This window comes from Biomphalaria glabrata, chromosome 3 (assembly GCF_947242115.1).
Source record: "Biomphalaria glabrata chromosome 3, xgBioGlab47.1, whole genome shotgun sequence".
Classification (NCBI taxonomy): Eukaryota; Metazoa; Mollusca; class Gastropoda; family Planorbidae; genus Biomphalaria; species Biomphalaria glabrata.
Window position 1 is genome coordinate 21,340,724 of NC_074713.1, and position 20,217 is coordinate 21,360,940.

General features: G+C 39.2%; 1 protein-coding gene across 6 annotated transcripts in view; it reads right to left on the reverse strand.

Annotated features, from left to right (window-relative positions):
* LOC106063040 (synaptosomal-associated protein 25-like) overlaps positions 1–20,217 on the reverse strand; it is a 91,443-nt gene that overhangs the window by 62,988 nt on the left and 8,238 nt on the right. For 2 of the 6 annotated variants that reach the window (XM_056023948.1, XM_056023947.1), the window contains exons 1-2: positions 12,611–12,769; positions 8,024–8,470 (exon numbers count right to left, since the gene is read on the reverse strand). The exons of 2 other annotated variants lie outside the window; for them this stretch is intronic. In XM_056023948.1, coding sequence (XP_055879923.1) covers positions 8,024–8,116 — 93 coding nt within the window. In that variant the 5' untranslated portion in view covers positions 8,117–8,470; positions 12,611–12,769. Of the gene's footprint in view, positions 1–8,023; positions 8,471–12,610; positions 12,770–20,217 lie in introns of those variants that run through there. 2 more of the 6 variants (XM_056023950.1, XM_056023949.1) reach the window with 2 other exon arrangements.

Here is a 20,217-nt window from a genome sequence, read left to right on the forward strand (position 1 = left end):
AGAACTTGTGTCCAAGGGAAAAGATTCAAAGGATCAAACCTTAGGACAAGAGTTCAAGCAGTCGAGAGCTCAAAGTAGATGATAATAAAACCCGATCATGAGATAATAGTTCTCATGTTAATGCTGAAACACCCACTGAAAAAGGAAAATTCAACGGACGTAATTTTCTAAGTTCTAAAGAAGTAACTTTCAAATGTCAGAAATAGAACATAACAAATAAATAAAAGTCTACAGCCGAAGAATTGTTGAAAGGCACAGAAGAATTATTGAAAGCTACATTTGCATTTGGAGAGACAGGGGCGATGAAGATGATAATTATATATATATTCTAATTATGTTACTAACTTCAAGGCAAACAGATGTCAAGAGAGAAAGCATACACGGCGCGAAATCAAGGGGGGGGGGGGGGAAACTATGGAACATTTTGTATAGCAACTTGAACTGTTCAATATCGATACCGTCAAGTGTTATTGATTGTATTGGTTTAAATGTAAGTGTAAATAGGGACATCGATCCCTGGCATCGATGTAGATGAATATATCATGTGTGGCTAGACATGCCCTTTTCAACAATGGTGTAGAGAATACCTTAGGGAGGTGCCGGACTGGAACGTGTTGGTGGCGCTAACTGGAGAGATGTGAACGAGGCTGAACGGGCTAGCTGTGTTGTTTAGAACAAAAGAAAACGAAACTAGTTCACGTCCTCCTAGAGCCAGAGATGCCAGGGACACAGATTTGGTTTAACTTTCAGAAGTGGACTTGGTTGATAAGAAACCCAACTAGCTACAGAAAATATAGAGAGAGCGATAGTATGTTTGGAGAGAACTATAAATATTCTATCATTTTGCTGGGTATTAAGATAAACTAGCTTTTACCCATTGGCTCAAAGTCACTCTGCACAGGCCAATGCGATGTAATTAGAAAAATGGCAGAAGCCCACTAGGTCTAGGTCAAAGGTCATACTTTGAAGATCAATTATCAACGTAAATGAATCTATGAATCAACCTGGTCATGGACTAGATTGATGTCAGCTAAGTTCTCGTCCATACAGCTGTAAGTTTCATGTTCCAATAACATTCATGACCTCTTGATATGCTCCAATTCGCTAACCGCAAACAGAATAAAGACATTCTCTTCACCTCTTGCAGATTATTTACTTCCGTTCGACTTTGTTTTTTGGTAACATTTTGTCCTCCCATGTCCACACACATCATTAGAGGCAACATTTGTGTACAATTCTTCTTCTGTTTACATTTCTTTCTTGCTGACGGAAAACAAAAACACATCATAGAAACATATCTTCTCGTGCCTTGGTGAAATAAAACAAGGCTTACAGTTCACTCTTGACAGCCCCGACACTTCATAATCCGACACATATAGTCATACGAGACGTAAATTGATGACATTTATGTATACTGTAGGAAGTATATTTCAAGAATTGGTTTGGTTTGGTTTGTTGATTTGAGGCACATCGGCACAATTTAGGCCATGTCGTGCCTGCAGTCCCTTAAGGACTACTCTCTCTCTCTAAACAACAAGGGCCAGATTCTATACAGTAATATAATTAAAATTAAGGTCTATTCACAGTTAAAATAGTAAAGGTAGTAAAAATTTAAATATTTGGTAAAAATCTAATGTAAATAGTGCATGTTCACAAATTCAGAAATCAGATCTTCGTAGATAGCCCCACTTCCCGAATAAAGCCCAGTACCTTCCCAGGGTCGACATTATCAAATAGTGTTTTTAAATTAGTGGCTCTAAAATATTTCAAGAATCTGGGTAGGCTTAAATGGCAATTTATAACAGTATTTGAAAGCTGAAATGTTTGGTTTTTTTTTTTTTCAGATCAATACCAGGCACGTTTTTTCGTCTATTGATACCATTGAAAGTCTAAGAGAATATGTTATTACATCATACATAGAATTATCTTGACCTATCGGGTAAATGTGTTAAAGTACAGCTGACCTTAGGAAATCCGACATTTTCGGTGGTCGCCCCCCCCCCTTACCGCCGGACTCGAACCCTTCACAACTTACCCACACAAGGGAGGCTACTCTTCCCAATTAAAACTAATGCTGGGCTAACAAATGCAGAATGTTCACAAGCACGTGCGGCAACAAGTGGACGCAACCAATCAACATGAAAGCCAAGGCCACTAAGGCAAGATGTCTTGACCTTCATAAAACATGCATGGCTGCACGTGATCTAAAAGAGCCAATCTGTGTCTAGGCAGTAGAATTCAACCAAGAACCGTGATTGAACATTTCAAAAGAAAACGTTCCATGTAAATCTATAACAGAAGCAAGTCGAGATTCTCACCATGGTGTTACAAAGTGGACAAACTACCAGTGTGACCACGGATGATTAAGTATATAGAGTAACTAACACATGACAATTTTTAAAAAAAAACAACGTGGTGTGGTGTAGAAAATAGATGCAATGCATGGTCTCTGAAAAGTTCCCCTCTCAGACCTATGGGGAAGATGAAGTAAAGGTCACTTGTTTCTTAGGCTCACGGTTAGCGGGGGTGCCAGCACAACGACCAACCACCTTCACTTTTCCCCAACTATTGTCAGGTACCCCTAAGATGCGCCCTAAGGATCCCGAAACTGAAAATCCCAGTCTTCACGAGGATTCGAACCCGAGACCCCTCGCTTCAGAAGCCAAGTGTTTTACCACTCAGCCACAGCGCCTATTTTTCACTAAGACTCAGAGGACTAAAGGGGACTAACTCAGCTTATACCACCACTACAGTCAAGTATAATTTCTTTCCCTTGTTCGAAATATCAAACCAAATAATGTGTAACTAATAGTTAACAACTAACCGTTGTTGTTTTTTTTTCTATTGACTCTCGTCTTGTCAAGTAAAGAAATAATTGTCGACAATTGTTCAGCTTGATCCGAGATTGGGTGTGGGTGAAATATCGTGCACAAACTTTTTACCAGACAGACTGACAGAGTGAGTTGATATAAGCTTTGTAAAAATATCGGTAAGAGAAGAAAACAAAATGAGTCTACTTATTTCAGAATGAAACTCAAGTTATTACTGAAACAGGCGGAAATAATTCCAGGTTCCAGAATCATTCAGACTTTACTGAAAAGGGGAAAATAATTTGGGAGTTTTTGAAGGGAAAGTCATTATAGAGTTAATAAAACGTTACAGAAGATCATTCAGGAGTTAATAAAACTGGGCAAGAACATTCTGGGCGAAATGCAAAAAGTAAGTGAAAGTGACAAGGATGGATGGGATGCAAGGGCCTCCATCATTCATACGCCTATGGAATACCCAGACCATTAAAAGGAAAATAATTGCTAATGCTAGAGAGAACAAAACGCTAATGGAGTCACTGAAGCCTTCCTAATTAGTTCAAAATACAATGTGTATATGTGTGGCAGTGTAACAGACAAGGGGCTAGGAATATGTCAACCGGTCTGGGATGTGTATTTCCACAGACATGCAAATAAAAAAAATGTTCCGAAAATTAAGCAATGAAAAGAAAATAAATCTGGCAGGCTACGGCTGGATGTGTGGGAATTGTTCTCGCGAAATCAATACGCACACACACACACGCGCGCGCGTGACACGGCACCATGGACCTAATGTAAACATTGTCTCCTGGTTGTACTTTATACCAATGTAATAACGCTCTAGAGTAGTCTGGAGATCGTCCTGAAGATCAACCTACTTAACATCCTTATGTTCTTAACCCTACACCCCCATCCAGACGTCCATTTGACCACTCGGTCTGCTATAATTAAAATGAAATTTTGGTTTGTGTGTGTGTTTGTGATAGAGAGAGAGGGAGCACTGTAAATGTACTTTTGTTTTTCTGTGCCCCCTCTCTTGATAGAGCTATATCTCAGCTATAGGAGCCCATTAGACTAGGATTAGACCAGCGTTCCTCAATCGTGTTTCTCATTCATCTTTTAGACTTTTCACAGTGCTAAATAATTCCCCCCCCCACTCCAAAGCCTTAGAAAGATCATACAAAGCTTTTTTTCTTTTCTCTCATTGAGTGTCCCCTAGCTGTCCACTGAATAGCCCTTACGGGTACTCCGTGTTGAGAAACGCTGCATCAATGATAGTTTCATTAGGCCACTCGCTCTGAGTCAAGTCAATTCCATATATCCACAAACAAAAGCGGCGTGACTGGACATCAGTTTCACTGTTCTCCCCTTTCATTCATTCTAGGACTTTTTTTTGCCAGCCTGTACCGCTTGAGACCCTAGGTTAGACCTGTCTATCTTTAACACCCCCCCTCCCACTTTGTTTTTTACCCTAAACGTAATAAAGAAGGTGGAAATAAATTGCATCAATATTTAAAAAACAAGAAATTACTCTTTGTGCGTGTGTGTGTGTGTGTGAGTGAAAGACAACGCGATAGAATGAACGAGGAAAAAAGAGACCCCCCCTCCACCACCCATTCATTACAAAGAACGAGACTGAACAATGAAGAAATTGAGTCAGGTCCATACATACATGAATTGATTTTTAAAATGCGTTAATGCCATTTCAGGTTTTAAGCATAAAATTGATACTCTTAAGAGATACCATCTTGCCCACTTGTTTGGCATATAATTTAGAAAAAATAGATATTTTTTTTACCCCCCCCCCCCCCCCAAAAAAAAAAATGACTGCACCATCGGCAGTCTATATCTATACTATAGACATCGAAATATATAGACTAGTGAACGAGAACATTTTAGTTCCTTAATTAAAAAATCTATTTAAATGGATAGTTTTTCTATCACAGTGGCGATTCTGTGAACTCGCTCTTCACTTAAAAGACAACCTGACCTTCAGTGCTAAAACTCTACATACAACATAAGTTCCATAGTCCCGATTCGTATATCAAAAGCAGAACTGATGAAAATCCTTGCAACCATTGTTTTCGGTTTGCAACTTCCGGGGAAAATAATAGTACAATATGGCTGACATCGTGGGCTCGCTTCTGCTTGTTAGATATTGGTTTTAGTCGAAAATGTGTCTACCTTCAGACGTTCAGTAGCGAAAGGCGCATATCAGATGCTACATAGATTAAAGGATATATTTTTTTTACAATAGTAATAGAGTTAGATTTACATATACACATCTAGATCTGGAAAAAACTTTATTTTCGTAGGCTATGTACCTTTTTTTAAAAGTATCTCTACTTCCCTATTGAAAGAAATGTGCGATTGATTACATAATAGCTTTGTCAAGTCTAAATAAAAAAGGGGCAGATATGAAGGCATGTGACCTGTAATTTAGTTTACAAAGCTTATATCAACTCAACTCTGTCGGTCTGTCTGGTACAAATCTTGTACACATTATTTCTCCCAATTTCCATTCTCGGATTAAGTGGAAACTTTGCAGGATTATACATTGTCGATGACAACACACGAATCAATAAAAAAAAGTAACCAATTTGTTAACTACTTAGAGGTAACTAAGTTTGTTTTATATAGATAAATGAAGATAAAGCCTGCTTTATTAAGGGTATTGAAGTAATTTTCACGAAAATATGCAGGGCACCGTTCAGTTTGAAAGTTCTTCCTCCAGGCCATTCTCCATTAAGAGCGATGTCAAACAAGGATGTGTACTGGCCCCTACACTATTTGGCATCTTCTTCTCAGTCGTACTATCCAGTGCTTTTAAATCCTTGGAAGACGGAATATACATCCATAGCAGATCCGATGGAAGGCTCTTTAACCTGGCACGTCTTAAAGCCAAAACGAAAAGGCGTCGTATCTTGATAAGGGAGCTGCTGTTTGCCGATGATGCGGCACTCGTATCTCACTCACAAGGAGGTCTACAGAAGCTAGTGAACGCCTTAGCAGCTGCTTGTCAAGAGTTTAGCCTTACTATAAGTCTCTCCAAGACCGAAATCCTGGCACAAGACGTCGCAGAAATACCTATAATACAAATTGGGAACCACACCCTTTCAGTGGTGCAGGAATTTACCTACTTGGGTTCAACAATTGTCAGTAACCTAGACTTAGACATCGAGCTGACAAAAAGGATAGGAAAAGCTACCACAGCATTGGCAAAACTCTCCAAGCGCGTCTGGGAAAATGGTAAATTGACCACAGCGACCAAAATCCTAGTCTACAACGCCTGTGTTGTGAGCACTCTCCTCTATGGCAGTGAGAGCTGGTCAACATACATGTACCAAGAGCACAGATTGAATAGTTTCCACTTGCGCTGCCTGAGACGCAAAATGGGCATCTCTTGGAGGGACCATGTCTCCAATCAGGAAGTTTTAAGATTGGCCAATATGAACAGCATGTATGCTCTCCTGACACAAAGAAGATTACGCTGGCTCGGACATGTCACCCGCATGCCAGATGGTAGAATCCCGAAAGATATCTTATATGCTGAGCTTGTGGAAGGAGTCAGACCCAAGGGCCACCCAAGACTAACATATAGAGATGTCTGCAAGCGAGACATGAGAGCCTCAGGCATCAGTGAAAGTATGTGGGAAAACATAGCCAAAGACCGGAGTGCATGGAGACAGACTGTGCGTGCTGGGACAACCCTTGCTGAGAACAAAAGAATTGAAGCGGCTTTAATCAAGAGGGATAAAAAGAAAGCTGCCCTGTCTGCTAGCCCTAAATCAGAGGCATACACATGTACGAATTGTGGCAAAGTCTGCCGTTCTAGAATTGGCTTGATTAGCCACACCAGATTCTGCCCCGTCTCAAGATTAAGCCAAAACCAGTGACTCATTTGGGCGCATCCATTGCCTTTCGAGACAAAAGGAGCCATATATATATATATGAAGTAATTGCCTTATAAACTTTGTTTTTATTAATTTTTCTTTCTTTTTTTTTAATGCTTCGATTATATTAATGAATATAAACGTCCATTCTATTAATAATCGCATTAATTAATAAATTAATAAACGCATTTTTTGTTTCTGTCACTGGGAGAGGTGACCCGAGTGGTGAAACGATTGGATTCCAAACTGATATTGATCATAAGTTGAAACCAGGTGAACACTGATTTTGAACTTCGGTATTCTTCAAGTCACTGAGTCTACCAATCTAAAATTTGTATCAGTGGTTGGTCGTTGTGCTAGCCCTTGACCATAGCAACAGACGAGTTTTACATCCTCTTCTTCGTCGACCAAACAGACAAGTTTTACATCATTCTCAACCGTCAGCGTTGACTGTCGACCATACAAACAGACAAGTTTTACATCATTCTCAACCGTCAGCGTTGACTGTCGACCATACAAACAGACAAGTTTTACATCATTCTCAACCGTCAGCGTTGACTGTCGACCATACAAACAGACAAGTTTTACATCATTCTCAACCGTCAGCGTTGACTGTCGACCATACAAACAGACAAGTTTTACATCATTCTCAACCGTCAGCGTTGACTGTCGACCATACAAACAGACAAGTTTTACATCATTCTCAACCGTCAGCGTTGACTGTCGACCATACAAACAGGCAAGTTTTACATCATTCTCAACCGTCAGCGTTGACTGTCGACCATACAAACAGACAAGTTTTACATCATTCTCAACCGTCAGCGTTGACTGTCGACCATACAAACAGACAAGTTTTACATCATTCTCAACCGTCAGCGTTGACTGTCGACCATACAAACAGACAAGTTTTACATCATTCTCAACCGTCAGCGTTGACTGTCGACCATACAAACAGACAAGTTTTACATCATTCTCAACCGTCAGCGTTGACTGTCGACCATACAAACAGACAAGTTTTACATCGTCTACCCCATGGATCATAGAGAAAGAAAAAAAAAACGAGTTAAGTCATTTATTAGGTCGTTCATTGAAACAGACAATTTTGACATCGTCCATCCCTTGGATCACTAGGGCAGGAAAGGGAACGCTACAATTTTTTTGTTCAGTCACTTGTTATGTTTAGTGATGGCAACTTTTAGATGTGAAACAGAAACTAACTATCGAGAATTTAAACTTAACCAGTCGCAAACGCACAAATCTTTTACTAGTAAAACTAAAGATTTAAACACACACACACACACACAAGTAAAAAAAAATGTTTACTTCATTTGTGTTATCCTCGATCTGCTTCCTCAACTGGGCGTCCTCACTCAGGTCCTCCACTTCTTCAGGGGGCAACATGGCCGCCGTGCTCATCTTAACACACTACGAGCCCCAAAGGGGGGGGGGGCAAAAGAAATTCTTACAACAAAACCAACGGACAGAAAAACAAAACTTTCGCCTTTCCAGTAATCCTCCAGAACAAAAGACTTCAGACAAATGGGAGACAAATAGAAACGTCTCTAATCCAAACAGCGTAAAGATATTTGTCGAATTCAATCCGCTTTTAAAACACACGCGAAAGACCGTCAATAACAAATATGTGTAATCCAAATGAAATCACATTTAAGAAAAAAACAAAATTCACTGTAGGGAAAGAATTACATCTTCAGAGTCAAGGTTGACTTGACACTCTTAATAGTGCATCGGTACGTTTCACATTGTATCCACCTGTACAAAGGAAATGATCCGATTAGAGACAGTATACGGGACATTCAAGAAGCACATTTCTCTCGTTCAGTCCTTAGCGTCAATGTTAAGATGTCAGTCCGTAGATGCGCTTAAATGTGCAGGGGGAAAAAATGTCTGCTAGTCTCTACATTTCAAGTAGATACATGGTGAATGTGTGTGGGAAAAAAAAGGGTGGGGGGCTGTTTCGCTCCCTAGCAGTCATCGGTCAGAACGTGATCCCGGCCTGCTGCCACTAAGCCATATGTCTTGGGAGATAAACGAGGCAACACTCGAGCTTGGACAATAGTTTCGTTCCCCATCGGTCTGCGCCATTCTGAGATCCCAAAAGGAAAGGAAAAGTAAAGAAATGGGGGAGGAGATGGATGGTAATATCGGAAGCTACGTTTACATGCTGCTTCTTATGTGTAGTGGTCTTCGAAGTTCCAGTAGTCCCTTTAGTGTGTGCTTTTAGTTATTTCGATACTGTACAGCGAGACGGATGTTTAATGTTACTATGTAGTAATACTGCAAATACTATGGGAGATTTGATTAACCAAAAGAAAATTAAGGGTCTAAGTCTAAAGGCTTGGTTGGTTTACTATTGTAATAAAGTGGTGTTTACATATATTGTTGGTATAATGTTCACGCTCAAAGTACAGTATAAGGTTAGGTACTTAAAATAGCCTGACAACTAAAGTATGTTTAGTTTAAAGTTAAAGACTGCTGCTAACAAGAATATATAGTTCAACTATTGGAAAAATGTTCTTCCTATCTGTGTTATGATTAGTGTGTTTTACATATCCTTTGAGACAAAACAGGTGAGTGCTAATTATATTTATTTGAATTATACTTAATTCGTCCCACTCTGCACGGTTCATGTGTGCTTCTACAAGAGACAGTGTTCAGAAACACTTATTGATTCCGTTTTCCCGCCGCCAGTACCGATGGTGTGCTTTATGTCAGAGCCAGACTCGTGGGAGGTCAGCCCTAATAAGTTATTACGGTCACTTTCTCTGACCAATTGCCTGGGCAGGCTAGCGGAAACAAATTGTAAAGGAATGATATATCTCTAGTCTGGGCAAAGTGATCAGTTAGCGATCAATTACATAGCACAAAACGCAAACAACAAAACCGTTGTGTCCAGCATCTGGTCAAGTGCAAACAAGGAAAATGCATGTAATCCTTCCTTCAAAACACACAAAATTAATGGAGCGCTCACATGTCTCCAGGTTTAACTTGTCACGTGTTCAAAACACACACAATTAACGGAGCGCTCACATGTCTCCAGGTTTAACTTGTCACGTGTTCAAAACACACACAATTAACGGAGCGCTCACATGTCTCCAGGTTTAACTTGTCACGTGTTCAAAACACTCACACGTAAGCACGCAGACAAATGCTGCAACGTCCACCAGGTCTCCACCAATCGAAGACTAACTTACAGTACTTTCTTGGTTTCAATGCTTTAATTCACTTCACTTACTGGTACTTTTTATGTTACAATGAATGAGTACCAAGAATGAATGACATGTAAACCAAGTGGAAACTCTATAACCGTGATATCACGGTGATATGCAGCTTATCAGCTTGAAATCTGTGTAGGCTGAGTATATGAAGTATCTTATTACTAACTCCAAAGTTTAGGCCATCGATGTTCTGATGACTCCGTAGTGGTGCTGTACAGAAGGACATTCGGATACAACAGCACCTCTGTTCAGGCTAACTTTGTTTCATTCTTCCAGAACTAGTTCAACATGTAACAAGGTTTTCGTTTGTTTTTTGCTTGAATAAAAAATAAAATATAAATAATCATAGGTCTTCATGGTCACCTAGAGAAGGTCAAAAGTCAGGGTCATGTTACAATACAAATCTCTAACCAGTCGTTGAATGAGCTGGTTCCTGTAGGTCAAGGAAGTGGTAGATTATCCACTTTTATTATAAGTAGAGACAGACGGTTAGAATAGGGGAGGAAACTCGTCAAGTGTATTAAACATGAGAGAGGTGTCCGAATGAATAGTACCGGTACTAATTATGTAAGTTGCGACTATAGTAGATCTATAAGAAAAACTGTACTAGAAGTGTGAGATTGCGTTTAACGATGACACAAAATTCAGGCCACTAAATGAAAGTGATGAGCTTAATTCCTAATGAAGAAAAGAGATTTAAAACTACTATTGAGGACAGTGCAGTAAAAGTCTTCATGCAGTGAATGTAATCAGCTAATCAGCTTTTCTAAAAGAAAATTGTACTCCAAGGCCATCTTTGTCTTCATAGGAAATGAGATTATGTTGACTTTTGAGTTAAAAGAAAATGAGATTGTCTTCAACTTTGACTTCATAGAAAATGAGATTGTCTTCATCTTTGAACTCATAGGAAATGAGATTATGTTGACTTTTGAGTTAAAAGAAAATGAGATTGTCTTCAACTTTGACTTCATAGAAAATGAGATTGTCTTCAACTTTGACTTCATAGAAAATGAGATTGTCTTCAACTTTGACTTCATAGAAAATGAGATTGTCTTCAACTTTGACTTCATAGAAAATGAGATTGTCTTCAACTTTGAACTCATAGAAAATGAGATTGTCTTCAACTTTGAACTCATAGAAAATGAGATTGTCTTCAACTTTGAACTCATAGAAAATGAGATTGTCTTCAACTTTGAACTCATAGAAAATGAGATTGTCTTCAACTTTGAACTCATAGAAAATGAGATTGTCTTCATGTTTAAGTTAACAGACTATCAGAGTCTGCTCCGAAAGTAAGTCGAAAATGTCCATTGAGACAAAGGAAACCATTGCAACAACGTGACCACTCCGTGTTAGTTTTAGTCAACACACATCCCGTGCAGCTGTTGACTAGACCACTTCCAGAGGCAGTTCGCTCAATGTCTCCTCGTGTTTTGATTACGTCACGTGTCATTTGGATCTACATCCAGGGTCGGATTTAAAGGAGGGCAAGAGAGGGGTTACAGCCCCAGGGACTCCACAGGAAAGGGGCCTCCACAAAAGATACAAATATATCCGAATATCCACGGGTCAGAAACTTTATTTTGTCCTAACATTTGTACGGCTAGCAACAAAACAAAAATGTGGTAGTTAAGAAATGTACGTGTGTAACATGCTCGTCCTATGGAGATACAGAGCAGCATTGACGTCTAGCTACATGCTCGTCCTATGGAGATACAGAGCAGCATTGACGTCTAGCTACATGCTCGTCCTATGGAGATACAGAGCAGCATTGACGTCTAGCTACATGCTCGTCCTATGGAGATACAGAGCAGCATTGACGTCTAGCTACATGCTCGTCCTATGGAGATACAGAGCAGCATTGACGTCTAGCTACATGCTCGTCCTATGGAGATACAGAGCAGCATTGACGTCTAGCTACATGCTCGTCCTATGGAGATACAGAGCAGCATTGACGTCTAGCTACATGCTCGTCCTATGGAGATACAGAGCAGCATTGACGTCTAGCTACATGCTCGTCCTATGGAGATACAGAGCAGCATTGACGTCTAGCAAGGGCCTTACCCTACACAAAATGTAAAATATACACTTTTAAAAGTCAACTATGGGTATGAAATATTTGTTTAAAAGGAAAGTGAGATGAAATATACAGGAAATCGATTTCTTTTGTTTCACTATGGCTTTTAGATAGAAATATTTTCCTACATAAGTGGATCTTTATTGAAACTTTCGAAAACTTTTAGGGGCCTCCACAAAAATCCAGCCCCTGGAGCCTCCATATACTTCAATCCTGCTCTATCAGTATATAATGTACGGCAGTGTTCTTAGTCCGAAAATTAAGGGGAAAAGTAACGTCAAAAGAGGACCCATCAGTGACCCATATATATTGCCACACTAGACGCCTATAAAGCTGTTAACTGCAGTTGCAGCGAAAAAAAAAAGGGGGGGGGGGGTAAATTTCAGTTCTCAAAACATTTTAGTTTCAATTAGAAAAATACGCCCAAAAAGTACATCTTCACGGAGCAGTCAAAATCCAAATAGACTTGATAGAGCAATGAATATCTTATAATCAAATCAAATGCAAACAGAAACCAGAAAAGCCTTAAATGACACATGCACTGAAATTTTAAAGAGAAAACGACTTTGTCTTAATTAATCTTTTAAAAAAAACAACTTCCTATAACATTCCAGAGCGAACCATCAGGAGACGTGAAAAGCTCTAAACGTATCCATGACACAAGGCAAAAGACGGCACAGCTCCGGTCCACTTAATGTCATCATTAGAAATGATCCATCTGGTCCGAGCAACTCCCCCGAGTGACCAGGTCGTGGAACGTGAATGGAGATCAATGGAATCAGGTAAGTCCAGGCCACCCCCCACCCCCATCTATCCTAAGGGGTGGCACTGCGCCGCGGCGTACACGAGATCCATCTCAATACACCACGAGCCGGTAAAGGAGGGCGCGGCAGACTCTACGAAGAAGAGGGGGGAAAGCGGCCAGTCAAAAGAGATTTTTAAGAGATGAGCGAAAAAGGGAAGGGGGGTGTTTGAACTAAATTAGTCACGGATGACGAACCGACTGACTTTTTTTGTTCTTCTCATTTAAATATTTTATCATCACTAGTCTACCCAACGTATTCGCTAAGAGAGAGAGAGTGAGAAGGGGAATGGGCGAAGAGAAACAAGCGCAGCTACTTGTCACAAACACGGGAGCAAGAAAATAGAGAGTTCTCTCCCCATGCTATAATATTGTGTATTGTCTGCTTGTAAAATCAATAAAGTAAGTAACGCTAGATTCAAGTGCTGGAGCAAAAGACAGGAAAGGGGGGGGGGGACCAAAAATTTAAACAGACAAAGCAACAGGGAAAAGACTGCAAGGTGGAAGACATTATTGAGAAAAACAAGAAAGTCAAGAAACGACAAGAAAGATCTGGCCATTGGTAACACCCCTTACTCTCACAACCATATCCTAGGATCCTACGATGCTAATGATCCTTTACCGAAAACGGCAGCGAGAGACATCCACGAGACCAGAGAAGGTGGTCGACATGGGTTGTGATGCCAAAAAGGATTTTTCTCCCTACAGAAAGTGACAGTGGAGCCTGGAGGATGCATTACGACGAGATACTGTTACCCTAGACTCACTCTCCTCTAACTAGTGTGTACGTATTCACTCAGTCAGAGATTCCCCTCCTCCAAGGCCTTTGCAATGACCTCTTTGCAATGACCTCTGGACGCGTTTTTTTTTTTAATAAGTAGCTGTCTCCAGGGGAGGTAAGTAAAATTGTAAAACCATTGTCAATTCAAACACGCAACTAAAAAAATGTTTCACTAATTAGTTTATAAATTGTATACATTATAGGCCCGCATAGATATTTATGTATGTGTTTGTTAAAGGTTAAGAGGGAATATACAAATGTAATACAGTTGATTTTTTTCTTACAAGAAATATGTTAAGATCCAATTTATTCTAGTAATTTAAAACGTCAATACCCAAAATCCATACAGTCACAGTCATGAACAGCTATATTTTATAAATGAGATAAAAATTGCAATCCCAATTACCCGGAAAATGGTGGGTTAGATAATGGAGGGACCTTGCCTTACACACCGAAACAAAGATGACAGGTGACAGTGCCCGAACAAAGGGTAGAACAAATTACCAGACATAATAATACCGGTAGTAGTAATAATAATAATAATAAGGCTTGTTTTCGAGTCCGAAGATTAATGAGGAATGCAGTATTTCCCGTAGCTACGCAGCCCCACATATTTTCCCACATCCAGGGCAAGCATAACCATTTTCCGCCGGTGGTCAATTAAGATTTTCTTTTCGCCTTGCTGCGTCTGTCTTCAGCAGCGGATTTTCTTTTGGTCTCAAATGTGTATCCAGCGGCCCTTGTGAGTGACCTCCAGCTGTCTCGTTCCGAAGCCGCATGCAGCCAGGTGCTCTCTTCTATGTCAGCTAAAGCAAGTTGACGCCTACGGTGGTCTTTAAAGCGTAGGGCACCTCGGTATGGACAATATAGAGGGACCTCTTATGGTCCAACAATTACGTTGGGCAGGGCACGTATCCCGTATGGGAGACGAACGTATGCCAAAGACAGTCTTTTTTTTGGTGAGCAAACTGAACTAGGGAAAACAAAGCTGCATCTGTCATTATTCGTAAAAACAAATAATAAATAAAACGGCAAACTGAATTCCCAGGGGAAAAAAAGTTGGTCAGTTGCATAGTTTTGTTTCCTATTATATTATTATTTCTCTTAATAGTCAAGGAATATAAAATAGTTACATACATTCATGATCATTCATATAAATAAATTAATACTGGCGTGTACATAAGTAATAAGTACTTGTGATTTACCAAAGATTGTACTTATGGTTTACTATACAATCTTGAACAAACATACAAGATAATACCAAAACAAAAAAAAGCATGGCTTATTTATTATCTTAGAATTGCAAAAGGTATCACCGAATGATACGCTGCTGTTATGGAGACCACTGACATCACCGCCAAAATGAAAAACGTCTCGAAAAAGGTAGAAATGTTCAAGAGAACTCTTCAAACCGTAACAGCGCCTCTGGGTATGATCTTTTGAGCCAAATGAAGTCCCACAAGAGGAAGTCTCCCGAGACACGAAGTCTCCCAAACATTCACTAACATTAACAAGATATATAAATATATATATGTATATATATATTATACACATAGAATTGTTCGAAAACCTAAGCGCGACTTTCTTGTGTGGGTGGTTACATCAGGTTTCAAGACGAACCAGCCAAAGTAATATTTTACACACACAAGTCGAAACTACAATAAGTCAAGCCAATGTTACCCCCCCCCCCACCACCACCACCACCACCACCCACAACTCTTTTCTCTTCATTTTATGAAATAGTAATCTATATTCAGGACATTACAGGGAGGGTGAGACGGGCGGAAGATGTAGCGAGAGGTCGCGGCTACTCTAAGGGAGACAAGGCAAACGTTTAAATTGAACTGAGACATGAAACCCAAGAAAACGAGTTGCAAAGGTCATCTCCTCGTCTCCTGTGTTTTGTCCAAGTTAAAGCAGGGACAAACGTGAAGACCTCTCTCTCACACACACACACCCGCAACCACAGTGTTGGTACAAGCAGGAGACATCCTTTTAACCCACGGTAAGACATTTTTACAAAGCTTGCATAGACTTAATCTGTCTATCTGTCTGGTAAAAAAGTGTAAACATATTTATCTCCCATTCCCCATTCTCGGATCAGGTTGAGACTGTGCACAATTATTCATAGTACCTGACAAGACATGAATCTAATAATTTAAAAACAAAACAAGGTTACAAAGACAGTTTGTGTGGAAACACAAACTCAAAATCGGCCTGCGAAGTGGTCCAGCCAGGCAGGTAAAAAGGCAGGTTTCAAAATTTTCAGAAAGAACATAAGAATGAAATTCTATCAAAGAAAAATGACAGAAGAATTGAGAAAGATGGTGACAGATCTTGCCAGCGGTTCAACAGACCAAAGGATAGCTGAAAGTGAATGTGAAGTTAGATGTGAACCTGGCCTAACTCATGTCTTATACTGAATATCGAATTCATATAATTGTTTTGTAAAGAGTCAATACCTTATTCAAATCCTCAAGTTAAGTGTAGTTAAGTGTTCCATTGGCCTTTCGATATGCTGCAGTTCACGCGATAATATGAAAACCTACTTATTAATTGTTGTTTTAAATTATGTCCAACTTATATGCCTACTAAATAGATTTTTTCTCTTTAAAAAAGTAAACATTTTTTGTGTAAATGTGGTAGTTAGTATGACAGAACTTACATAACTTAGCAATTCATTTGTAAAAAAAATATTTTTTGGCACAAAATCTAAAACCATTTGCATAAATGTATTAAAAATATGGTAAATAGTCATCTCCCCTACAACATTCTACACAGAACTAATAACGTCTTTACCCCTTTCGGGGGCCGCTAAAAATTAATTAATTATTGTTGATTGATTATTTTGTTTGATATCGAAATAAGTTTTTAAAATGCTACTTAATGAGAGATGGATGTATATGTATATATGGATTTATTCCCCTCCATTACGTGTTAACACGTTTTTACTCCTACTTCCCATTCTCTGATCAAGATGACATTTTGCATAATTATTCATAGTCGATTACTTTTCCCAAATCAGTCAAAAAAACCAACCAATTAGTTAATTAATTTTGTTTATATAGCAAAAAGGGAGCTAAACCCAGCCCTTTTGAAATACATCGCAATAATTTGTGTTTTTTTACCTTAGATAAACTTGTTTTTTTTTAATTAATTTTTTTTTCCTTTTGCTTGTTTTTAAATATATTTTACAGAAAGTCTCAAAATGTTGAGATCTTGTGTTGTTACTGTTGGTTGGGCTTCGAGGGCTGTTTGTAAAACAGAAATGTTAAAATGGACAATCAAACATTGATTTGCAAACACTGAATGTCATTCTAGTCAGAGTCCAGGTTGACTTCTGACTTCTTAGATTCGTTCTGGGGCCAGTGAGAGAAGGAGGCAAGGCCTTAAAACGAATCCAAAGGATTTCTTTAACGAAGCTGACTCTGCGAAATGACTCGGCTTTTCTAAACAACCAAGACTAAGGCTGCTTTATTCTTTCTAATTAAAATAGCCGCGGGCTACGCTGCCCTGCTTCATAGTTGCGCCCAGGTGAAAACGGTCCTAAGAGGAAGCTTTTAGACCAAAAGGGTAGGTATCAACATTAGACTCTCGTAGGTGCGACTCTCATAGAACAGGTTGGGGTTGCAAAGAAAGCCGTGTTTCAGTGGGCCGTTTCTCAAAAAGGGATTCTTGCACGGTTAGTGTGGTAAAGAGAAGGGCGATCGCAGTGGTCCCCGGTGTGCTTGGCCTTCGGCCACGTCTCCACGTCCGGAGTTTCCGAATTACTAGAAAGAGTCGTGTTTTACATCAACTCTTACAATAGAACGGTCTGTTTAATCAGTCCGGTGAAAGGAAGCTCTTGTTCTTTTTTTTCTTTCTTTTTTGCTGGCCTAGAGTTTCAAGAAACTTCGGCTCACAACTCTAACTAAGAGTTACACATTGGAAATATGTTGTGATTAAAAGGGCTCTTTTTTTTTTTTTTTGGTCAACTAAAAACAACATTTCTCAGAAGAGACTAAAAGCCACACATAAAAGTGTTGATCCACAGACCTATATAGGTTGATCTTTTTCACGTTCCCTAGTCAACGAGTAAAACAGTTTCTTAAAGAGTAAGGAACACTTTCGTTTTTGTAGGCTCTGGTTTTAGCCTTAATGGACAGAAGTCGCTTTAATTTAAAAGATATTGAGATCCCACACCTGTGCTAAGCCTGGTAATGGTTCAAGGGTGTGATTCTTAAAAGAGCCCTACTCAAACTTAAGTTTGAAAAAAAGTCCAGTGTAATAGAAACAAGTTATTTAGAAAAATAGCACTGATCTCGTGTCCATAACAGGAAATATATTTAAAATAGGCACATAAATATGGTTAGAGAGTAAGCGATCAAACAGCTTTCATCCTAACAATAGTACATGTATACAAGTTATCCCAAGATCTATTTAAAATTTAGCAAAAATTACATATTAGCCTAAAATCAACTTTTTGGTAATAATTTCTAAACAAAATTGGCGCCAATGGAAATAAAAATAAAAACATGTAGCCAAGTCAACCTTTTAACGCTAACCCTAACCCATGCTACCATTAAAATGTATTTTCTTTAGTTATATCTTTTACCCCCCCCCCCCCCGGTTAAACTACTATCTTTACGACCTCGTTCACTAAACCTCCTTAAACCTGTATTCCACAGATTCACTCTCCATACACAAACAAATAGAAACGAATAAAAAAAAAAAAAAAAAAATCCAAAGCCAAACTGTCAATGATGTAAGTATTTATACAGTTTACGAACATGGCAATTACGTTCATCGATTGTCAAGTGCAGCTGGTGAAGTATCTAATGAGAAAGTCAATAGTTGTCTTTCAGTTTACAGAAACACTGACTTCAGAGGGCACATCAAAAAGTGTCATCCATCTGTCCACATTCAAAATGGTCTAAATTAATTGTGAAAAGTTTAAGTGAGCCAATGGATAGTATTTGTTTTTTTTCCCACCTGTTAATGGTCGGGTCGTTGGTTTGTAGCTCTAAAACAGATAGTACAACTAAATCTATGTAATCGTATTTACTTCTTAATGCTTGATAGACTTCTTTTCAAACTGATACCAATTCCAACGATATGTAGACAAAACCTCACTACTAATGCCTGTCTTTTCTTCGGTCTCACGTCTCTTGGTGACCTCCCCTTCAACTTCCATACCAGCCTTTTTTATTCACTTGAATTACGACAGACCAAGTCGTGGTTTCGTCAGAAACTCTTCAGCATACAGTATCAAAACATCCGCCCAGCTTACATCCTAAACACGCAAATACACCCCATAACGTCATCCAAAATCTTCCTGGAGCATAAAAAAACTTACGTTGACAGTTTTCTAGTCTGGACTAAGTGGTGCCGTGTGCTCAAATGTATTTTAACGGTTTAATAGGGGAAACGAATATAAGGGAGGACCGAACAAACACCTGCATCTTTGAGTGGAGCAGAGGGTACCATAACAACATCCAAAGGTCAAAAAGCAGGTTCGAACGGAGATAAGAATCATGCCTACGGGGTGGGGGGAGGGCATTGGCTGGCAGTCCACTCAAGCGTGACAGCGTAAGTCTAATCAATCTCAAGTCAAACACGCGGTGGTAGGCTGTAAGTACAGTGAAATCGATGGGGAGATGGCACTAAGGATTAGGAGTGGAGGGCAGAAAGTCAGGTATCAACCGCAGTGATACGTCAAGTGTAGGTTTAATTAGGACATAGCAGGTCTATATTGTCATGTGGAATCCAACCTCCAACAATAATTCATTGAAGTTTGAAGATTTAAAAAAAAAAGGCTTTCTTTGAAAGAGTTAAAGCAGGGGAAAATAGTATTACAGAAGCATGAGCTATTTAAACTGTGACTGAACATAACTAGACAGTAGTCTTACATTGCTCTCGAAGACCTAGAGTTATCAGCACGCTCTTCCGTATAGAAATAGTCAGGGAACAGAATAATTCAGTTCAACTTGAATCTTGTCTAGAAAGTAGGATTCTTTGTGGTTTTGTTTTTATTATTATTTTATTATTAGTTTTGTCTGTAAATGGTGGTGCTTTAGAAAGGTGAACGGTCAACGGGAAGATCCCCCAGCCACACACACTCCCTTAAACTTGTTAAACTCTACAAATTGATGATAGACTCTAAGAAAAAAAAAATACATCCGAAACAAAAAGGCTTTAACTTAATTTTAAAATTTGACAGCATGAAAAAATCTTACTGCATGCAACATCTGGAATGTATCAATGAAGTGATCTGACGATGTGAGCTTCACATCCGGAAACACTCCCGAAGAAGAGAGGAAAAGACTTTCAAGTTTAACCTCTTGACGATGTTCAACCAAATCTCTTAACAAGAGACTCGTATTTCATTACATGACTGGTCCAAACTAATTGATACAATTACATTTCGTGTAAGCTTTGTTTTTATTTTTTAAAGTCTCTTTTATGTTTTTCATGTTTATTACATCTTATTCTGCAGACCCTCTTAAAAGACTAGTATTTCATAACATCTCTTTCTGACAGGCCCCCTTTAAAAAGACTAGTATTTCATAACATCTCTTTCTGACAGGTCCCCTTTAAAAAGACTAGTATTTCAAAACATCTCTTTCTGACAGGCCCCCTTTA